The sequence below is a fragment of the Elephantulus edwardii genome, unplaced genomic scaffold (assembly GCF_000299155.1).
Source record: "Elephantulus edwardii isolate Elephantulus edwardi_28Jun2011 unplaced genomic scaffold, EleEdw1.0 scaffold00015, whole genome shotgun sequence".
Taxonomy (NCBI): domain Eukaryota; kingdom Metazoa; phylum Chordata; class Mammalia; order Macroscelidea; family Macroscelididae; genus Elephantulus; species Elephantulus edwardii.
The window spans coordinates 10,379,217-10,398,421 of NW_006399765.1; the positions used below are offsets into that span (position 1 = coordinate 10,379,217).

General features: G+C 48.2%; 2 protein-coding genes across 4 annotated transcripts; one reads left to right on the forward strand and one right to left on the reverse strand.

The window, feature by feature from the left end:
* Nucleotides 1-5,626: 5,626 nt before the first annotated feature.
* BLCAP (bladder cancer associated protein) lies at nucleotides 5,627-15,554 on the reverse strand. 2 transcript variants are annotated; one of them, XM_006881515.1, is made up of 3 exons: nucleotides 15,419-15,554; nucleotides 9,039-9,178; nucleotides 5,627-7,564 (listed from the first exon to the last, which is right to left on the reverse strand). In XM_006881515.1, the coding sequence occupies exon 3, from the start codon at nucleotides 7,389-7,391 to the stop codon at nucleotides 7,128-7,130; it is 264 nt and encodes an 87-aa protein (XP_006881577.1). In that variant the 5' UTR covers nucleotides 7,392-7,564; nucleotides 9,039-9,178; nucleotides 15,419-15,554; the 3' UTR covers nucleotides 5,627-7,127. The 2 variants fall into 2 exon arrangements, with proteins under 2 accessions (XP_006881577.1, XP_006881576.1); XM_006881514.1 differs by lacking the exon at nucleotides 9,039-9,178.
* NNAT (neuronatin) lies at nucleotides 8,977-10,453 on the forward strand. Of its 2 annotated transcripts, XM_006881512.1 has the most exons (3): nucleotides 8,977-9,123; nucleotides 10,060-10,140; nucleotides 10,361-10,453. In XM_006881512.1, the coding sequence occupies exons 1-3, from the start codon at nucleotides 9,052-9,054 to the stop codon at nucleotides 10,451-10,453; spliced, it is 246 nt and encodes an 81-aa protein (XP_006881574.1). In that variant the 5' UTR covers nucleotides 8,977-9,051. The 2 variants fall into 2 exon arrangements, with proteins under 2 accessions (XP_006881574.1, XP_006881575.1); XM_006881513.1 differs by lacking the exon at nucleotides 10,060-10,140 and having other exon boundaries at nucleotides 9,052-9,123.
* Nucleotides 15,555-19,205: the final 3,651 nt, after the last annotated feature.

Below are 19,205 nucleotides of genomic sequence, written 5' to 3' on the forward strand. Positions count from 1 at the left end.
TAAAAAGGAGAAAGTTGAGTAATGTTTCACAAAAGATGGCTTTGGCAGCATTAAAGACCCTGTTCCCATGTTTTCCTTGGCAGACAGATGGGGAAACAGAGGCCAAGTGAAAAGCAGAGCAGAGCAAGGTCAGAGGGAAATGGGTAATGATCAGTCTCAGGGGCTCAGCTCTTGCATTCTTGCCTCTTCCTTGGAGGACTGCCACCAGTGTAGGGCAGAGGCTGGTCAAAGTGGTGGTGGTGGTGAGCAGCCCAAAGGCAGACTCTCTACAAGTCACCCAGGCAAAGAGGTAAGAGGCTAGAGACACTCAGAGGATTAGTCCTCAGAAAAGGGTCAGAAGCTCACTGCCATCCAGTCAGGAAAGATTCACAGCTGACCATCCACTCAGTTCTGAGTTCTAAGACAATAAATGCACTGGAGGAGCCAGTTACTCTTTCTCCCCCAGACCTGCCAGTTAGTGGATTTGAACAGCACCCTCTGGATTAGCAGCAGACTTTCTATGGACTAGTCCACTAGAGCTCCTTAGAAAATGGTCAAGTCCAGCCTGCATTTGACAAAGTCCTTTCAAGAACATTCTTACACTGGTTCCTCAAAGGAAGGTGGCTGGACAGAAAGAAATTATCTCTAAGTAAGAAATAAATACTTATAGTAGGTCACTGGACAAGCTGGTGGTCAGAGATTTGAATTCAGGGCTGTAGCCTTGAGAAAAAAGTTATGCTTGGAATTCCTCTCCCTCTTAAGATATTATCACTCCAGACATAAAAAAAAATGTTGTTGCTGTTGTTAGGTGCCACCAAGTCAAGTACAACTAATAGCAACCCTATAAACAAAAGATCTGAAACCAGTCCTTATCCAGTGCCATCCACTACCTGACACACAAGAACCCACTGCAGCAGTCACCCTGTCAATCCACCTGGTAGAGGGTCTTCCTCTCCTTTGAGGACCCTCCACCCTTCCCAACATCATGTCCCTCTCCAAGGAATTGTACCTCCTAGCAATATATCCAAAGTATGTCATGTGAAGCTTCATCATTCTTGCCTCCAAAGCGCACTCTGGCTGTACCCTTTCCAAGACATAGCTATTCGTTTTCTTGGCCATCCACGGGATGTTCAGTGCTCTTCTCCAACATCACAGCTCAAAGGCATCAATTCTTTTTCTGTCATCCTTATTCAATATCCAGGTCTTGGATACACAGTTAGTAATCAGAAAGACAATGGCCTGAATCAACTGTACCTTAGTCTTCAAACTGACATCACTCCTCTTCAATAATTTGGAAAGCTCCCTTACTGCAGATTTTCCCATTGCAATGTGGCTCTTTATTTCCTGACTTCTCGTACCTAGGGTGTTAACTGTGGATGCAAGCAAGATGAAGCTGTTGACAGTTTCAATCTCCTCTCCATTCACCATGGCACTGCCTAGTGATAAGACTTTGTCGATGCAATTCATACCGAAGGCTGCATTTCTTGATCTGCATCAAGTGCTTCAAATCCTCCTCACTTTAGCAAGCAAGGTTGTTATACGCATAATGCAGGTTGATGAGTCTCCCTCCAATCCGGATGCCACACTTCTCCTCATAGAGTCCAACTTCTCAGATATCATCATTCCAGACATAAAAAAGTTATGGGAATTCACAGTGTTGCCTTATGTCCTCCCAAATGATATCTCTTGTGAACGCCACATCAACCTTGATAACACGGTATTGTTATTACCTGCTTTAAAAGACTGTTTCAATGTCCTCCCTTCCTCTTGCTGATTTGAACTAGTTAAAGAAGGCCTGGTCTTATCTGCCTCGGGCTCTTAGGATTTGTCATGCACAGGACTTGGCAAGTAGTTCTTGAATGAGTGCATTGATGGATCAGATCTCATCCCTCGGAGGTCTGGGCCTAGTGAGGGACAGTTGGTGGAGTGCCACAGAAGACATTTGTAGAGCCTCGCCTTGAGTCAGAAGTTATGACTGGTGTGATGAACTGCACTTGACATTTAAAGCTCTACTGAGACTCAGGGCAGTGAGGTCACAAAGGATGGAAGGAGCTCTCTGAAGTCTCATATCTTTGGGTTCTTTGGTTCTAGACCGTCTAGTGTTTGAGTGAGTCCCTTATTGAAAATATCAAGGGTAGGTCAAGGGCTTTTGTCTGAAACCTTCAGATGCTGTTTAGCTAACCTCTTACCTTCTCCTTCGACGAAAAGGATGGTGAAACTAGGTCTCCCAAACTTAGGGCATGTTGTCAGGAGGCACCATGAGGCTTGGAAAGGTCAATGAAAGAGAAGAACCTCAACATAATGGATTTACAGTGACTGCAAAAATAGCCTTGCCCGTGGCTGGGATCGTGAGAAAGGTTTTCATCTACTGTTCATATAGGGTTACTGAGTGGTAACTGACTCAACAGCACCTAACAATATCTTCCATCCCTTCACCTAGAGTCAGCTCCACAGTCAAAATGCTCGAGTTACTTCTTTCCCTCCACTAGAACCTGGCAGACCAAATTCCTTTTTTTGGCTTTCAGGAAGAAACAGGAGTGGGAGGTAGGTTTACTAGGCTGAGGCTGGACAAACCCCTCACAGTCAAGAGCACTTTACATCACTTCTCAATTCTTGCCTCTTTTCAGAGCAGTGATCCCTCTATCCATCATGGTGGGATGAGTTTGGGCGTGGATGCCAGAAAATGGGATTTCCCCCCCCCCTACTGGTTCTGTCAATTTTTTAACTTTTAACCTTTCTTTTAACTACTTCATGGGAGCTGGCTTCTTTCTACCATCTTCTATTGCTCTCCTCCCTCTCTAGACTAACCTCTCTCCTGTCCTCCCCTCCAAATCCCTAACCCCAAGTTATGGATTAAATGGACTTTCCCCATTCCCTCTGATCCAAACTGGCAGTGCCCTTCTTGCAAGTCCTTCTAGTTTTCCCACTGAAATGCTGAATGAAATCTACTCTTTAAATTGTTGCTCTGCCTGAGTCACTTCCACTCCCGCTGGCTTGTTATTTGTGATGGTTCCCAGCTAGCTAGAAATGGAACTTGTCAGGACTGAGTTTTGGTTTCTGCCACCAGCATTTCAAGCCAAAGAACTCTTCGGTATCTCCTAACACATCCTTTAGCTTTAACCAGATTGATCTCTTTATCCCAAAAAGCCTTTCTGTGTTGTGATAATGGAGATCCTTCACTTTTCTTTCAGCCCACTCTCTCTGCAAGCACAAAGATACTTGATTAGATCGTGAAAAGTAACATTTCATATTCTGGTGCTCAAACATTTATATTTGATGTTTAGGTGTCAGTCTGAATGTCAGCTCACCCTGGCCGTTATCAGTTCTCCCTCTTAGATTCTCCTTTAGTGCCTGTCAATTCATAGTTATTACAGAGATTATTTACGATGATGACCTTTTCCCCCTTAGACTGGAAGAAACCCTGATGGCAGAGACTATCTTACTTTGTCCACCACATGGCCTAATGCCAGGTTCTTTGGGAAATCTAAGGAACTCATGTAGATGGAACCCGCCGTCCAGAAACCCAAGACAATGAAGTGCTGAGGCGTTCAAGGAGGCCTTCGTTAGAGAGTCAACACTAGGTTCACATGGCACATGGACCAAAGCAGAGAGTACACGAGGCTATTGTCCTGCAAGAAGACTGTCCCTTCTCAGAGCTCAGCCACCTTCTTCAAATATGTCCAGGAGGCCTCCAAAGTTCTGAGAGAAATGACTCCTATGAAGTTGGTGCTGGAAAGATTGTTATTTGCTCCAAACACCATATTTTATCTATAAGCAAACTAAGGCCCACAGCAGGGCAGAAGCCAGCTGGTAAAGAAGCCTGGGTTCCAGGCCTTCTGGGTTCTTGTGGTGCTGAGGAATCATCTAAGCAGCCATTCTCTCACTTCAGACTACAGTAACCAACAGTACTACAGGATCATTTCTGGAAGGCCAGGTGCCTCTGCTTTTACTGAAGGGCTATCCTACTTTTGATTTTCCTGCAAGATGAGTGATGACCAGGCAGATGACAGAGGGGGTAGAGCAGTGGTGAATGCTAGATAGCACTGCTGCCTTGACAAAGTGGAAAGCACCTTTGGGGACACAGAATGCTGACCTGGCAGTCACTCTGAGGTGGGGGGTACCTACAGGCTCCTGGATGGAAAGGGCCACTAATCTTCTGGAGAGAGGCCTGTTTGTGACTCCAAAACAGGTTTGATCTAAGACAGAATGCTGCTTTCTGAAGGACAGCAAGATAAGCAATAATTTTGGAATCATTTATCATCCAGGTGTTTCCAGTAGAGGAGAAAGGGGCCACAAAAATCTTTTATTTTGATTTTAGAAATTCCAATAGTCTATTTTCTTACATCGTCCCAGTAGGCTGGAATCAGGGGTTCCTGGATTGTCAGGCCTGGGACTTGTCCTTGAAATCTTCAGTAGGCCTAGACTATACAGTCTCAGTATTTGCTAAATAAACCATTTCTTCCATGTGCACGATGCTTTAGCTTGCAAAAACTTTGCAAAATCACAAAACAGACCAAGAAAAGAGGGATCCAGAGATAGAAGTAATAATCAGATAGGAAACATAGAACTGTGATCAAAGAAAAGTTTGATTCTTTGAAATTAACTTTCAAACAGACAAGTCTTTAGCAAAGTCTGAAGAAAAGGCACCAATAAACAATGCTATGGATGAGAAGGGTAATAACTGATGGTGGTGTTAGGCGCCATCGAGTCGAGTATGACCCATGGGGACCCTATGCACAGCAGATCTGAACCCTGTCCTATCCTGTACCATCCTCACTGACACATCAGCACCCACTGCGGCAGTCATCATGTCAATCCACCTGGTTGAGCATCTTCCTCTCCTTCACTGACCCTCACACATACACTGGGCATGTACTAGGAGGGGGGGCTCTTCCTTCCTGAGAGTAGAAAGATTTAAAAATCAGCTTTATAGCAATAAAGTAAAAATGTAGGTAAAGCAGGAAATTTCTTTGAAATTACCAAAACTCTTTTTCATTTGAAGAAATTCTCCTAAGAGCTCTGTGCCTTAGACATGTAATACTCCTATGGTGCTTTCTAGAATGGAGAGATTCTGCAGTGGATGCCCAGATACTTCAGGACAAGGTCCTGACAAGCTACCCCACACCGTCTCAAAGGTCAGAGACACCGAAGCATGTGTGCCCTGATGACACAGTTCCACACCACTCTCATGCTTCTAGCCATGGTCTTAAGTCCCCTGGTTGGATGGCCAGTCTTATTTATTTTTCCACTTGAAATGTCATAAGGGACTTTATTTTTGCTTCAAAATCAGCACCATAAAAATCCTTGATGATTATAGCTCTAGTCATCTTAAGTTGTTTGTCAAGAGATCAGTTACTCAAATCTCCTGTGGAGGGAAATAATTTCAGGCAGAAAGCCATGGGAGCTGAGAAAGGCAATGGCTCATCTCTGAAAACTTTTCAGACTCCCTCCTGTTTGGTGCCCAGTCTGCCCCCTTCTCCCCCTCCCCAACACTATCATCTGTTCTCTAGAAAGCAGATCAAGTTTTCAGGCTAACGTGCCCTGGCGCCAAAGACCCAGTCTCTTCATGCTAACCCCCCGCTCCCCACCAACTCAGAAATACAACACCACAACCCAAATGGACTGGAGCCGCATAAAACCACAAAGCAAAGTTTATAAAGCTTTATTAAACATTTCAAACAGCTGTGCAACAAACACACCAGAAAGAAAAGCTCCAGATTAGCAGTCTCAATGCTTCACAAGCATGGCCTCACGGTCTCATTCCCTAGATGGAGTGCCTCCAGTTCAGGCCTCCTGCCTGGCCCACCTCCCTCTCCTGTCAAGCAAGAGAAAGATGAATATTTCTGACTGAGGACAACCATGCTGACCCCCAGTGGGCAGGGGCTAGGAGAAAGTCTTGTTTGCCAGTACTTGTTATTGAAGCGCAGAAAAAGGAAAAAGCAAGTGACAGTCACAAAGTCTTCCTGTGTATTCTTCATAGATACAGTCTATGTGTACAGGAACAAAGCAGCTCCTGGCGTGAGGACAATGGCCATTTTTTCCTGTGTCTTGTCTGAATCACCTTGGCGTCCAGTGTGCTCGTCACTCTGTAATCCCCATGCTAAATAAAAACTGTAGTGACTCCCAGTATAACTAGCTACTGCTAAACCTCAAAATCAGAACATGTTCGATAAAGCTTCTTTAACAGGAATATACACATGTATTTGTACACATACATACACACACACACAGGGCACACCGGAAAAATATCCAAACACCTATCAAGGGGGATCATGGCCATTATGAAACACACATGTCCTCTCCCATTCACTCAGCTGGGGACTGCTAGATCTATGGGAACACACCACACCTCAGTCCTGCAGAGCATGCACAGGCGACACAAGGAGGTGCCACTCCTCAGGACAGCAGAGAAAGGTGGGAGGAAGGGCGGGGAAGTGCAGCTGAGCTAGGAAGTCAGGAACCCAGGCACCCAGGGGAAAGAGCAACATCTGTCTGTTATTCTTTCCAAAAGAGAAAGTGGAGCAAACACCGCAGGTTTGCAAACAGTCAAGACACATTTCTATCTTGGCTGCTAATGTGGAGAGGGAGGGCAGGGTGGAAAAGCGAGGCTCTCGGGCGTCAGCAATCTCTTCAAAATTCGAGATAAGTGCAAAATTGAGCCCTATCTTAGACAGGTGCTCCCCTAAACAGGTAAGGGGTAGAAGAGAACTCAAAGAAAACAAGGAGGATTAAGGAGTCAATAACATTGTAGGAAGGGAAGAAAGGAGACCCTGAACAGGGAGGGGTCACAGAGGTGACATTGAAGACTGGCATCTTATCTGCCCAGGTCACCCCAGGGCTGCCGACCAGGATGGGCACAGACTCTTCGCAGGAATGAGGCGAAGGGAATGGCCATCCCAACAACCAGAACCAAGATGGGAATTGAACACACACAGCCACAAGACACCCACAACTACAGACTCTACATTAAAAGCACCGGTCAGTGCTATTATTCACATTATATGGATAAAACATCACAGGCCAAAAAGGCGCCGTCAGGAATGTGGCACCCGCAGGGCTGCGGGATTTTAAACTCCAATGCTTTATGACCTATGTCAATGCCTCCCCTCCCGTCTTCTGCTTCCTTGGAAAGCTTAACCAGGCGCCCGTTAGGTGCCCACAACACCAGGGTCGTGTGCCGATTCTGGAAGCGGAGAATCGGCGCAGTGGTACAGGAAACAGTTTCCCCAGCAGCTATAGCAGATGAGAAACAGGGCTGCCAGGAAAACCAAGGCACAAATAGTGCAAGGCTTCCGCTCCAGGAGGAAGCTGAGCAGGTAGAAGCCCATGAACATGGAGTGGCTGAACCACAGGGCGGGGTTGAGAGGCTTGGGGATGAGGAGGACGGGCAGCAGCCACTGGAGGCAATACATGATCTCTGCTGGGCAGGGCCTTCGCCAAGACCGCGGCACTGCTGCAGGAACCGACCTACGGAAGGCGGCGGGCGCAGGCGGCGGCCCTCCGCTCTCTTCAACCCTCACTCTCCAGGAGCTGCGCCGCTGTGCTCTCTGGCTGTCAGCCTGGGATCACCAAGGCAGCGGGGATCCTGAAGAGAAAAGTCAACACAACAGACAAACAGACAAAAAAAAAAAAAAGACAGACAAAAAAACAAACAAAACAAACAAACAAAAAAAACAGGAACAGAATGTATACTTATTTGGGAAAATGGATCATGGTTAACAACTGCAAATGTGAATGCCCTTTCCTCCCTGCCCACCCAGGAAGTTTGTTTCTCTTCGAGTCACCAGCTGGGGAAGCCTCACAGGAGTCTTTCCTGGGGCTCGGTAGGAGGGCCCTGCACATGCGGCACAGCGGACAGGCTTTGCCCGGGCCCTGCCCAGCAGAGATCATGTATCGCCTCCTGGGGCTGCAGCCCGTCCTCAAGGGACCCAGACCCCACAACACCGCCCTGGGGTTGCCTCTGGATGGCCATGGGCTTCATGCTGGACTCCTGCGGTAAAGACCTGGCTCCAGTCTAGTCTTTCTCAGGGCTGATGCTTATGCAGATAAGCAGCGAAGTTAAAGTGGTCAGAGCAAAGCTAGCCGCGCACACGGAACCTCGGAAACTCGAGCAGCAGATCCCTGGAAGTTCCAGGAAGGAGCGACAGCACCATTGGATAGTTTAAGATGGAAGTTCAAGTTGAGCTTGCCTTTCATCAAACAGCCCAGATTCACTTTACCAAAGCCTGCCAACTTCTTTGAAAGCCAGTATGTGGGAGGACACCTCAAAACCAACAAAGACCCCCACACCAAACGAACTCCAACCAACCCCGAAATCAAGCAAATAAAACCCGCCATAATATTGTGCCCAAAGTAACCTCTCTTGGATCGCATACATATCCACGTGGGGCAGGCATTATACAGAACCTGACCTCCATGAGCTTTTCATCAACACTCAATTTTCCACCCACATGAGGGCCAAAGTCAGTTGGTCTCTCTGCTCGGTGGCCTCGCTGGTTCTGGGAAGACGGGCTTGCTCTCCATGCGCACAAGCAGCGCAAACCAGCAAGCACACCCACAGACCACGCTCGGCACCTTTCGCGTTAAAGAAATGACCCTCTTCAAGTTTGGTTTTCAGCGCTTGCCTAAGGGGGTCACAGAGCGGCTCTCTTCAATGGCATTCAATTGTAGGCTGGGACTGGGAGAGAGGCGTGCACACTCTACCTTCAACCTACATCCTCCCTGGAGCCGCGGTACTTCTCCATTTTACATGAAATTCAAACGCAGGTATGACAGAATCTTCTAGAAGGAGGTTTAAGAGTCTTCTAGAAGGGGGCTAACATGGAACTCCGGGAGCGGGAGTTGGTGTGGAAGGAGCAGATGGATTAATTTTTCCCCTCTCCTGGCGAATGAGGACCGCCCCCGGACACACCTCCTCATGGGCAAGCCCTTTCAGTACGCATGCGCACCAGAGGGGCATACATAAAGCTCAACTCGGGCGGCTGCGGCAGTGCACCCAATAGCGGACTCGGAGGGACCAGTGGACCTCTGCGAACCAGCGAGATCCACCGCCTAACCACCACTCTTGGAACCATGGCGGCAGTGGCTGCAGCCTCGGCGGAACTGCTCATCATTGGCTGGTACATCTTCCGTGTGCTACTGCAGGTAAGTGTGCCCTGGCTCTGGATGGGAATGGGAGAGGGGTTCCGGATGCGCGCCCCTAGAATCCACCCGTCTGCGTCGCGATTGCCGCCCTGTCCCAGCTGCCGCGATCCTGGTCAGCCCGAGTGCCTCTGCCGGCACCATGCACCCCACTCGTTCCCTGCGCCCCCCCCCCCAGTCGCGCAGACCCTTCCCGGTGCACCCGTGGCCGGCCGAGAACAAAGAGTCAGGGTGAGGCGGGCGCCCGCTGCTGATGAACGCCGCCGAGGCTCTTAGCGACCGACGCGGTAAGAAAATCCGCTGCACCCAGGCAGACCCGACCCCAGGAGGGAGGCGGGGTGCTCTGTTTGCGAAAAGACTTCACAACTCGAATAGCAAAAATGTTCGGTCGTAAAAAATTACGCATTGCGGGGAAATCTTCTTAAAAATAAGAGTTCTTGCGGGAGTGGGGTGAAAAATAAGTTGGGGGGAAAGGCACTTCTCAAAACAATTTAAAAGAACTTTGAGGTGATCAGTGAATTCGGGGAGAAAAGTACTTCACCAAAAAACGTCCATGAAAGAGGAAAAACCGCGCATTACAGGAAAAAGAAATCAGACAAAAACACATTGCAGAAAAATGCATTCTATTAAAAAGCCCATTGCCGGGGAAAAAAAAATAGACAAAGGAACAAAAAAAGAATTAGACAAAAGCATTTATTATTTAAAACAAACCAACCCACACAATTAGAGGAAAAAGCTGTTTGCAAGAAAAATGGGAGGGAAAAGCGCTTCCAAAAAAAGGAAAAGCGCTTTACAAAAAAATAAATGTACAGACGTAAAACACCATTGTGTCAAAATGAATTAAATCAGAAGGAAGGTAAATCTCTACAAGAACCCTTTCTGGGGAGAATTCCCTGTTAAAGGAATTCTTTGCCACAGGAATCGCGTATTTCCTTCAAGGTGTTCCTGGAATGCTGCATTTACTGGGTAGGATTCGCTTTTCGAAATCCTCCAGGGACACAGCCCATTGCGAGAAGTGAGGTATACATAAGTTGTGGGTCCAATCAGCTTGCTGCCATGCTGCCCTCAGCACAGCTGGAAAAGCTCCAGCTGCCCGGACTTGTGGACAAGCTGCACCCACGCCCGCCTCTCCGACCTACATCGGACCGGTGGGCGGGCAGCCATCGGGGCGGCGGGCAGGCACGGCATCGGCACTGGCCGGTGCGTCCCACTGAGAGGAGCTCCTGGGTCTCACCCGCAGGTATTCAGATACTCCCTGCAGAAGCTGGCGTACACGGTGTCGCGGACCGGGCGGCAGGTGCTGGGGGAGCGCCAGCAGCGGGCCCCCAACTGAGGCCCCAGCCCCCTGCCCTGGGCGGCCGCTTCACCAGGTGCTCCTGCGCATCTGGGCCAGCACAGGAGCTAGAGCCGCACAGGAAAGGGGGGTTCCCCGCGCTCTCTCGCCAGAGGGGCACGTGCCAAGGTCAGTGAGGGGCTGGTAGCCCTCCCTGAGACGCAGCACCAATAAAGATGAAGATTCCAGACCCCTCCACAAACCCCTAGCACCCCTCCTGCTGTGGGGTGGGGCTGCGGGAGAATAGGGGACAGGGGAGCAGACTCCAGAGATCTGGGCCTAGGCAACACATTCTGTTCTGGAACGAGACTGGATGTCATCCCAGATGCGAGGTCATGGCCACGTCTAAAGGCCTCACCACGGAGGTCCAAACAGCACATCAGCCAACAGAATGAACATTCTGACATCACCAGCTGAAGCCCTGAATCTAGAGGCGGAGAAGGCGCTGACTGCTGCTAGTGCATCCCGACTGGAGGGGAGGCTTGAAGCGGCCCTCTTGCTGTGCCTCACCTGTGGCATTTGCTTTGCCTTGCTGCCGTTGCTCCCTCAATTTTCCGACCTCTCTCAGCCCTACTTCACCCCTCCCAAGCTCACCCCACCCCAAAGAAATATGTCACTTGATCTGAACCTCTTTGGATAGTAAATTAATCCCAGCTTTATTAAAAAGACCTTCCGAACACCCAACCCCTCATTGATCTGTCCCTGGTCTCACGCAATTGTGGTCAACAGTGTAGTAATCGCTAATTGTGCTGTTTAAGTGCGCAGTAGTTGTGTCTCCCCAGCTAGACTGTAAGCTCCTGGAGGACAGGGACCACCTCTAGAAAAAAAAAATAAAAATTAAAAATCCCTGTACCTCCCCCATCTCACACAGTGTCCCAGGACCCTGTGGGGTGGTGGAGGCCCACCAAAAACTTGTCTTTTGTGACTTCTTTTGCAGCTTCAACATATACTTCTATGACTGCCCATTGTGGCGTGGGCACTCCCACTGTGAAGGGGAGAGGCAACAGTGTGAATACAGTGGGTCCCTCATAGGCCCAGCCACATCACAGGACTCTCCTGAGATAAAAGATCATTTCCTGTTCCCCAAATAATAGGATGGGCATTTCCACTTGTAGGCCTGTATGTAGTAAGTGATAACTCCTCCTCTCTAGACCAGTAGGTGCATGTAGTTCTGGAGTGTCTACTTCCCCCCTTCTCAAAGAGGAAGGTGTGCACTGCACTTTTACTTGGTCCTGAAAGAAGACGCTTTGGCTATGATCACCTATAGAAAGAGGAGGAGGGGAAAAGATGGACTTAGTCCTCAAAATAGGGTTTGAGGGGCTAAATTTCCATCTCAGAGTACAAAGCTTCACTCTGGGTCTCTACCCAAGAGCTCAAGGAAATGAGCTGGGCAGGACAGGCACAGGGCTTGGATAAGGGGTACAGGACAAGAAGCATGGTGTGGCACTACCTGACCCCCAGCTCACTCCCACAGGACAAGATCACCGGCCTGATTTTGTTGTCATCTAGGATCTCATCCCAACAGCTGTCCCAAGGGAGTCCCTCTCCCTCTCCAGTTCACCTTTCTCATTAATGGGTTCTCTGCTTCTCCCATCATTTGCTCCCACACTTTTAGGGACACTTACCAGAGCCCTGGCCCAGGGCTCTCTGCTGCCATGACAAGGTGGGTGGACCGGCTGTTCAGCTCTACTTCTCTTCCCTCTTTCCGAACTCCTCAGTGACTCAGGGCTCCTTTTACACGGGGTCAGCTGACTGCCTTACCCAAGGGCCCTCCCACCTGTTCAGCCTCATCTCTGGTTTTATGTGTCCCTGTCACTATACAGCTGTTCCTGAGCCCACACCAAGGAAGAGCCATAAATCTCTCTTGCCACTTCCTCAAATCCTTTAGTCACAGCTATCACAAACATTTTTGGAATATAGAGCAACTCACTCCCCTTAGCCCAATCATGCTTCCCTCCCCTAAGCAAGTCTCTGGCTTCTCAACCTAACCAGCCACTTCTAGAGGTATCTACATTAAATTTATCACCATGAGATTATGGGTAAGGGGTGCATATCTCAATTCTCAGTTTTACCATCAGTGAACCTAGAGTATCTCTCCAGGTCACCTCCCCACTCCATTAGTTTTCTTCCACAAAATAAGATCCTCTCAAAAAAAAAAAAAAATCAAACATCAAGATACTACAAACATTCTGCCACACCAAAATGACTATCAAGACTCATCAGAGCTAGAGACTGGAGTGTGCAATCTGAGACTCATTTTCCTTCCACTGGAGTGGATGACTCCAGCATCTGCCTGTCCTAAAGGTAAGGCCATCTTTTCTCGCTCAGGGTGACTCATTCACAGGCAATGCCCATATAAATCTCTTCCCATCTAAAGTCCAGATTCTGGGAGCCTCAAGCCTGGTTTTCTAATGTTATCTACGCTGAATTCACAGAACTATGAACACATTTCAACGTATGTGCTCACTGAAAGCTGTCCCACTCCTTGCAGCCTTGGAGAAGTTGTGCCTGTACTCCTACTGGTCCTAGTCCAGAATCTCTAATTTCAGCCCACATAACAAGGTGACTGGGCTCGGGCAGCAGGCATGAGTAGCATGGGAGGGCTTAACTGCTCTGGATATAGCACCTCCTGCACCTGTCAGAATGGGTGATCTCAGCAAAGCCCAGCTGTGGAGCTTCCCCCATCCACGCATCAGTAGAATACACTAGCTGTAGCGTGTAGTGAGATTTTTCAGGCAAATAGTGGCCCACCCTTGTGGCCTGATCGAACGAATGTCTAGTCCCCTCTTCAGTGTTCCACCTAAAGCCCTCCTGATATGGCAGCAAATATGGCTCACCAGGGACTGAAGGGATGTGTTGCTATGCCATTCCTGTGCAATCTTCGAAGTTTGTTACACACACTTTTGTTTGTGAAAGTCTTTCCATGACTTATATAAAAACATGTTACTCTGCTAGAGAGCAAAGGGAGAGTTGGAAATTATTAATTCTGTTGTGTTTTTTTGGTTTGTTGTTTTTTAATATTGCCCTTAGTCCACAGCACTAACCGCCCAATCACTTCTTGTCCCTAAACCACCTTCACCAACCCAAGATGCTGCCCTCTACAAGAGGAAGGACTGAACAGATAGATGAGTTGTGAGGAGCCCAAAATGATGTCCTCCTTTAGATAAAGCCTTTAAGACTAATGCCCTCCAAAGAATGGAAGTTTGTTAGCCTCATCAGTTAAAGGAAGGCCAGAGAATTTAGGTACCACAAGGTTCACAGGTGTGAGATGCTATGTGACAGATGCCTTGAATATAGAGTATCTGGATTATAATGGAAGAAAGGGATATCTGTTCTGCAGGTGGGGTGGGGCTTCAGCTGGGGACAGCAATATTACAGGTGGGCTGGACGAGGAAGCAGGTTTGCTGTTAGCCATTCTGAAAATAGCTATTCTCAAATTGAAGTATCTGCTCAGGAACTAGGCTCCTCAAAGGAGATTCTGAAGTTGCACGTCGGTTCCACGCCTGCTCCCTATAGATTTAAATGTGTGCAAACTCCCTATTCCCAAACCAACACCCTCACAACCATTTCTTTTCCAGGTCACTTCTAACTTCCTCTTTATGCCCTAGAGACAAGCTGTCTCCATCTTCCATGCGAATGGCCTTATTTGTCTTCCTTCCCATCCTTCCGACCCCCATGGGGCCCATGCCCAGCAGGATTGGGATGTTTAAACACTCCCAGAGCAGGAAGTCAGAGAGGCAGGCAACACACAGTCCTCAGTACATCACACAGTGACAGGCTGGAAATGGAATGCGTGTCTTTCAAAGCTAGGAGAACAAGAAGACAACCAAACTCAGATTTCTAGATTGCACTGTCAAACAACAAATTATAGATAAGAGGTCAAACAATTTTGGGCAGCAATTTCAGCAAGAACCAATTTACCACAGGTACTGACTGACCTGGTCACCAGAAACCAACAAGCACTACCCCCCCCCCCGACCCCCCCCCCCAATCTTTTAACAGATTTGCTTGACATTAAGCAGTTTCTGATTCAAACAAGCAAAATGAACACAAGCTAGCATTAGCGCTCAGCACAAACTTTTTTTCCTTTGACCCGGCTTTGGGTGTTGCCGTCCAGGAGTCTGCTGGGGTGGCTGGACCATGTCAAGCAGGGCCAACAGAGGCTGGTCCCAACACACTAACTCCCTGAACGGCACCAATACACAGAAAGGCTATTTCTTTCCTTGGACCCAACAGTTAGCGCTGGGCCACGGAGGCCTGAAAACTTAAGATTTGGAAGGAGGAAGGAAAAAGCAATACTTCCCCACCCCCTTCTTCCTTTCCGAAAGGCTATATGTAAGTGTGTCAGGCGTTCATGCCTTCAGCTGCCCTTGAGGACTACTGCCAATATACTGGAGGAAAAGGGGACAGGTGTCCAGGTTTGATGCGAAGTTAAGAGAAAGTAAGCAGCGCCAGCACCTAGAAGCAGAGCATCAACCTATTTCCTACTCTAGACTCCAAAGCGGGGGGCCTGGGCCGAGAAATCATTGTTCCTCCATTCCCCCACGCCCCTTGGGGGTTGAAATATGCAACTGAAGTGGCAGGAACCGGGTGACAGGTCTCTATCATAAATAGAGATCTCTGCCATGGGGCCTCGGGCTGAAGTGGAGGTGTTGGCGCTGGGCGGCCCCGCGCTCCCCGGTTCCTCCTTGCCCTGTCCCGGGAGCGACAAGCAAGCGCTGACCTTGGAGGCCACAGGAAGAGCCCAGGAGTCGAGTTACCCGCTCCTCCGTTCGGGTAGGGGCCTTCAAGGCCCAGACTGGGACCAAGCTGGGCAATCCGCTGCCGTTGGGCAGGGGTGTCCCGCAAGGTACGAGGAAGGAGGACCTAGACGAAGCCTAAGGTGACCCCGAAGGAACAACATGGCGGCAGAGCCGCACGGCGGGCCTTCTCATCCCACCCCCCTGCAGGCCGACGCCAGCGTACCTGGAAGCCCTGCCATAGCGCCACTGCAACTGTCGCCGTCGCCACCAAAGCCTCTCTCTACCTCTGCTCGCCGCCGACGCCGCAGGAAGCCGGGGCGACGCCCCCTCCGTCTTCTAGTCGAGCGGGCCGAGGCCCCCCTCCGGGAGCCGGGCTGTCTACGACAGATGCCTACATTATTTGGGTTCCCAAGTGGGACTATCTTCTCAAAACACCATCCCAATATCTTCCGCTGAGGGCACTTTTATAACATTAAGTACGCGAGCAAAATTATGCAGTGCTGAGGTCTTTGAGCCGGAGGAATTTTTAATCAGGCTTTTCCGAGGCAGCTCCGAAGCCCGAGTCCATGGTCCCCTTATGCATATGCAGTAGATTGTGATCTTACACCACGAGCGGCGACGGGGCGGGGCCTGGGCGCTCTGCCTGAGTTTCTTCTGGGCTGCGTGAATGTTCCACGTACCCTGGGAAAATTGCCTGGCGGCTCACAGGACTGCCCCACCCTTGCCCTTTCGCCAAGGGACCAAGGTTAATGGGCCGGCAAATCTGGATCGCAGATCTTGAGGACCTGACTTGGGTCGGAACCTGCTCTTGCCCTGTGACTCCTGCTAAAGGAGTTAAATGCTTGGCTGCTAACTGAAAGGTTTGGCAATTCCAGCCCACCAGTTGCAATCTGCTTCTGTGATGACTGCGGTCTTGGAACCGAAAGCAGCTGTACTCACGGGGTTATTATGAGTCGAGATTTAGAGTTTCGCACTGGTAGCACTGTATACAGTTAAAAGAGTTCAGTTGCTAACAGGAAAGATCTCTGATTAAAAAAACAAACAAACACCTCTGGGTGACAGCCCGGGCAACCCTATCGGGCAATTGTATTGGAAATCCACCAATGGTAACCACACTTATCCAGGCCTTGGTAATATGCCTAACTCGGGATTGTTACTGGGAATAAATGAGTCAGTGTGTGTTAATGTGTTAACTAAGTAAGCACATTCCCCGAACACTTACTGTGTCACAAGCACAGTGCTGAAGACAAGATAGAGGGTGACACTTCTTGAGCTCCAGCCGGTTTTCAGAGGCAGTAAATCACATGGAGGAGATTGCACAAAATTCTTCCACGGAGCAACTGGTGGATTTGAACTCAAGCGTTTGGATTGGTAGTGAAACCCCTTACCACTAGGTCACCAGAGATCCAGTCAACTAATTACTGTATGTCAATAACATTTAATCAGATCACTTTGTAAATGTGATGGCGCTCTGGTGGCGTAGTCCCTAAATGTTATGCTGCTAATCCACAGGTGACCACCACTTCCAGGCTGTTCAGATCCACTAAGCGGCTCCGCGGGGAAAGATGGGCAAACTCCTCTCATGCAATTTACAGCTTCTGAAAACCCACGGATGGGTCAGCTAGGAGTCTATTCTGACTGGACATCAATAAGCTTTGCTTTTAGCAAAGGTGAAATTAGGATTGGTAAGGTAAAGGGGACAGTGAAAACATTCTCCTCTTCTATGATCCTATTCACTTACCAACAGCAAGGCACTGGACTACTAATTGACATGTTAATAGTTTATACCTCCAGGGACCTCTGGTGCCCTAGAGGTAAGAAACTGCGCCACAAACTGCAACCTACCAGCTGTCCAAGGGAGAAGGATAGGCAGTCTCTTCTTGTGCATTTAACTGCCTCTGATACCCAGCTGGAGTTTCAGCTATAGATTGGCTCCAACTGAAACAATATTCAACAACAGCAAACAGAGTTTCCTCTCAGGGAGTGCTGGTACCCTAGAGATTAAGGCAGGTAGTTCAAATTCACCAGCTACTCTTGAGTTACCAGCTACTTCAAGGGAGAAAGATGGGCTTTCTCCTCTTGTGCAGTTTGCAACCTCTGAAAACTCACTGCAGGGATAGCTATGAGTCATCTCCACGGGCAGTGAGGAAAGGCTTTTCTGAAGACCTGCCTGATGACCTGCTTCTGAAAGGCCACAGCCTTGGGAATCTTACAGACCAGTTCTCTGTGCACTTGCAGTTCCCAGGAGTTAGACTAGAATTAACAACTAACAACACTGTGGCTAAGCTGGGTTCAATTCCTAGCATACCTCATGCACTGCTAATCCATGTCTGTCATTAGAGGCTTGTGTGGAGCAATAATGCTGAACAGATTTCAGCAGCGATTCTGGACTAAGAGACATGACTGATAAAATGATGAACTCCTTCTGAAAAATCAGCAGATGAAAACCATGAGGTTGCTGTGAGCTGGTGCTGACTGGTATAAACATTTCACTGCCAGCTGAGAGGTTGGAGGTTCTAGTCCACTCAGAGGTGCATTAGAAGAAAGACTTGGTGATCTACTTTTGAAAATTCAGCCATTAAACACTACACTCTGACATATACGAGACTGCTGTGATTCAGAACTAACAGCAATTCAATGACATTTAAACTGAGAAACCAATGGAAATTAAGAGTTGTGCATAGCAAGGTGTATGTGTGTGTGTGTGTGTGTGTGTGTGTGTGTGTGTGTGTAGAACAGACAAGCAGCACTATTAATTAATTTGGATTTTATATTTATAGAGGTTATATTTATAGAGATTAAAAACCATCATAACCGAGGACATAATATAGAATTTGGATTCTAAAAGGCCACCCTGGCTGCTTAGCTTGGAAAATCTTTGAGTGACTGTGAGGACACCAAGTTAGAAGCTGCTGCTGTTTTCCAAGCACAAAGCAGTGATGACTCAGGCACGGTAATGACCTGGGGGGAGGGAGGGAAGAACTAAGGGATGTAAAACTGGATGTGGATGGAGACATTAGCAATAACACCTAGAGTTTAAGCCTTACTTAATGAAATGGGAAGGAGTCCTGGTAACACAGTGGTGATATGTTGGCCTGCTGAAGGAAAGGTCCTAGTTCAAACCCACCAGCTGCCCCACAGGAGAAAGATGAACAATCCCTTCTCATAAATAATTGCAGGCTTAGAAACCAATGAAGGAAAACGATGAGTCCAACTCAATTCAGTGGCAGTGGATTTGGTTTAATGAAGGGGTAAGAGCCCTGGTGGTACATCAGTTAAGCATTCGGCTGCTACGTAATGAGTTGGCAGTTCAATTTACCCAGTAACTCAGTGGGAGAAAGATATGATTATTTGTTTCCATAAACATTAACCCAAAAATCCAAGACATAACACATATGCGCGTACACACACACACTACCACTGCAACCCTATAAGACAAAATAGAACTACTATTCCATAAGATTTCTGAGTCTGAAATCTTTCTGGAAACAGATTGCCACTTCGTTCTCCTATGGAGTGGCTGGTGGCTTTGAACTACCAACCTTTTGATTAGCAGCCACTTAACCGCTGCACCATTAGATTACAACATGAGGTCATTATGAGTTGAAAGTCAACACAACAGCACCTACCAACAATGAAGAAGGGTTTAAAGAGTCCCTAACAGACCTGGTGAAGCCTGAAGAAGGATTGTTCAAAGCAGAAAGATCAAGAGTTTGGTTTTGAGAAGTTCATTCTGAAATGTCCAGGCTATATCTAGGTGGAGAGGGCAAATAGGACATTTTCTATGAAGCTGGAGCTCAGAGAGCCGAGCCAGAGATGAATATTTCACCAGCACCAAAGTGTAGATGATATGTAAAGTCATGACTCTTAAGTGAGATCTCAAGGGAAGAAAGGTAGTTAGAAAAATGAGCAGGGGGGATGGAGGCTGAGAAGCAATAAGTAAGCTAAGTTGGAAAACCTGACAAGCCTGAAGCATTCATTGTCTCCAGGAGAGAATGCTAAGCAAGGCT

Bases quoted from the DNA above. Each gene is read 5' to 3' on its own strand.
- BLCAP (XM_006881514.1), bottom strand. From the start codon at position 7,391: ATGTATTGCCTCCAGTGGCTGCTGCCCGTCCTCCTCATCCCCAAGCCT.
- NNAT (XM_006881512.1), top strand. From the start codon at position 9,052: ATGGCGGCAGTGGCTGCAGCCTCGGCGGAACTGCTCATCATTGGCTGG. The intron at 9,124-10,059 runs GTAAGTGTGCCC...ATTTCCTTCAAG, and splicing joins TCTTCCGTGTGCTACTGCAG to GTGTTCCTGGAATGCTGCAT. The intron at 10,141-10,360 runs GTATACATAAGT...TCTCACCCGCAG, and splicing joins AGCCCATTGCGAGAAGTGAG to GTATTCAGATACTCCCTGCA.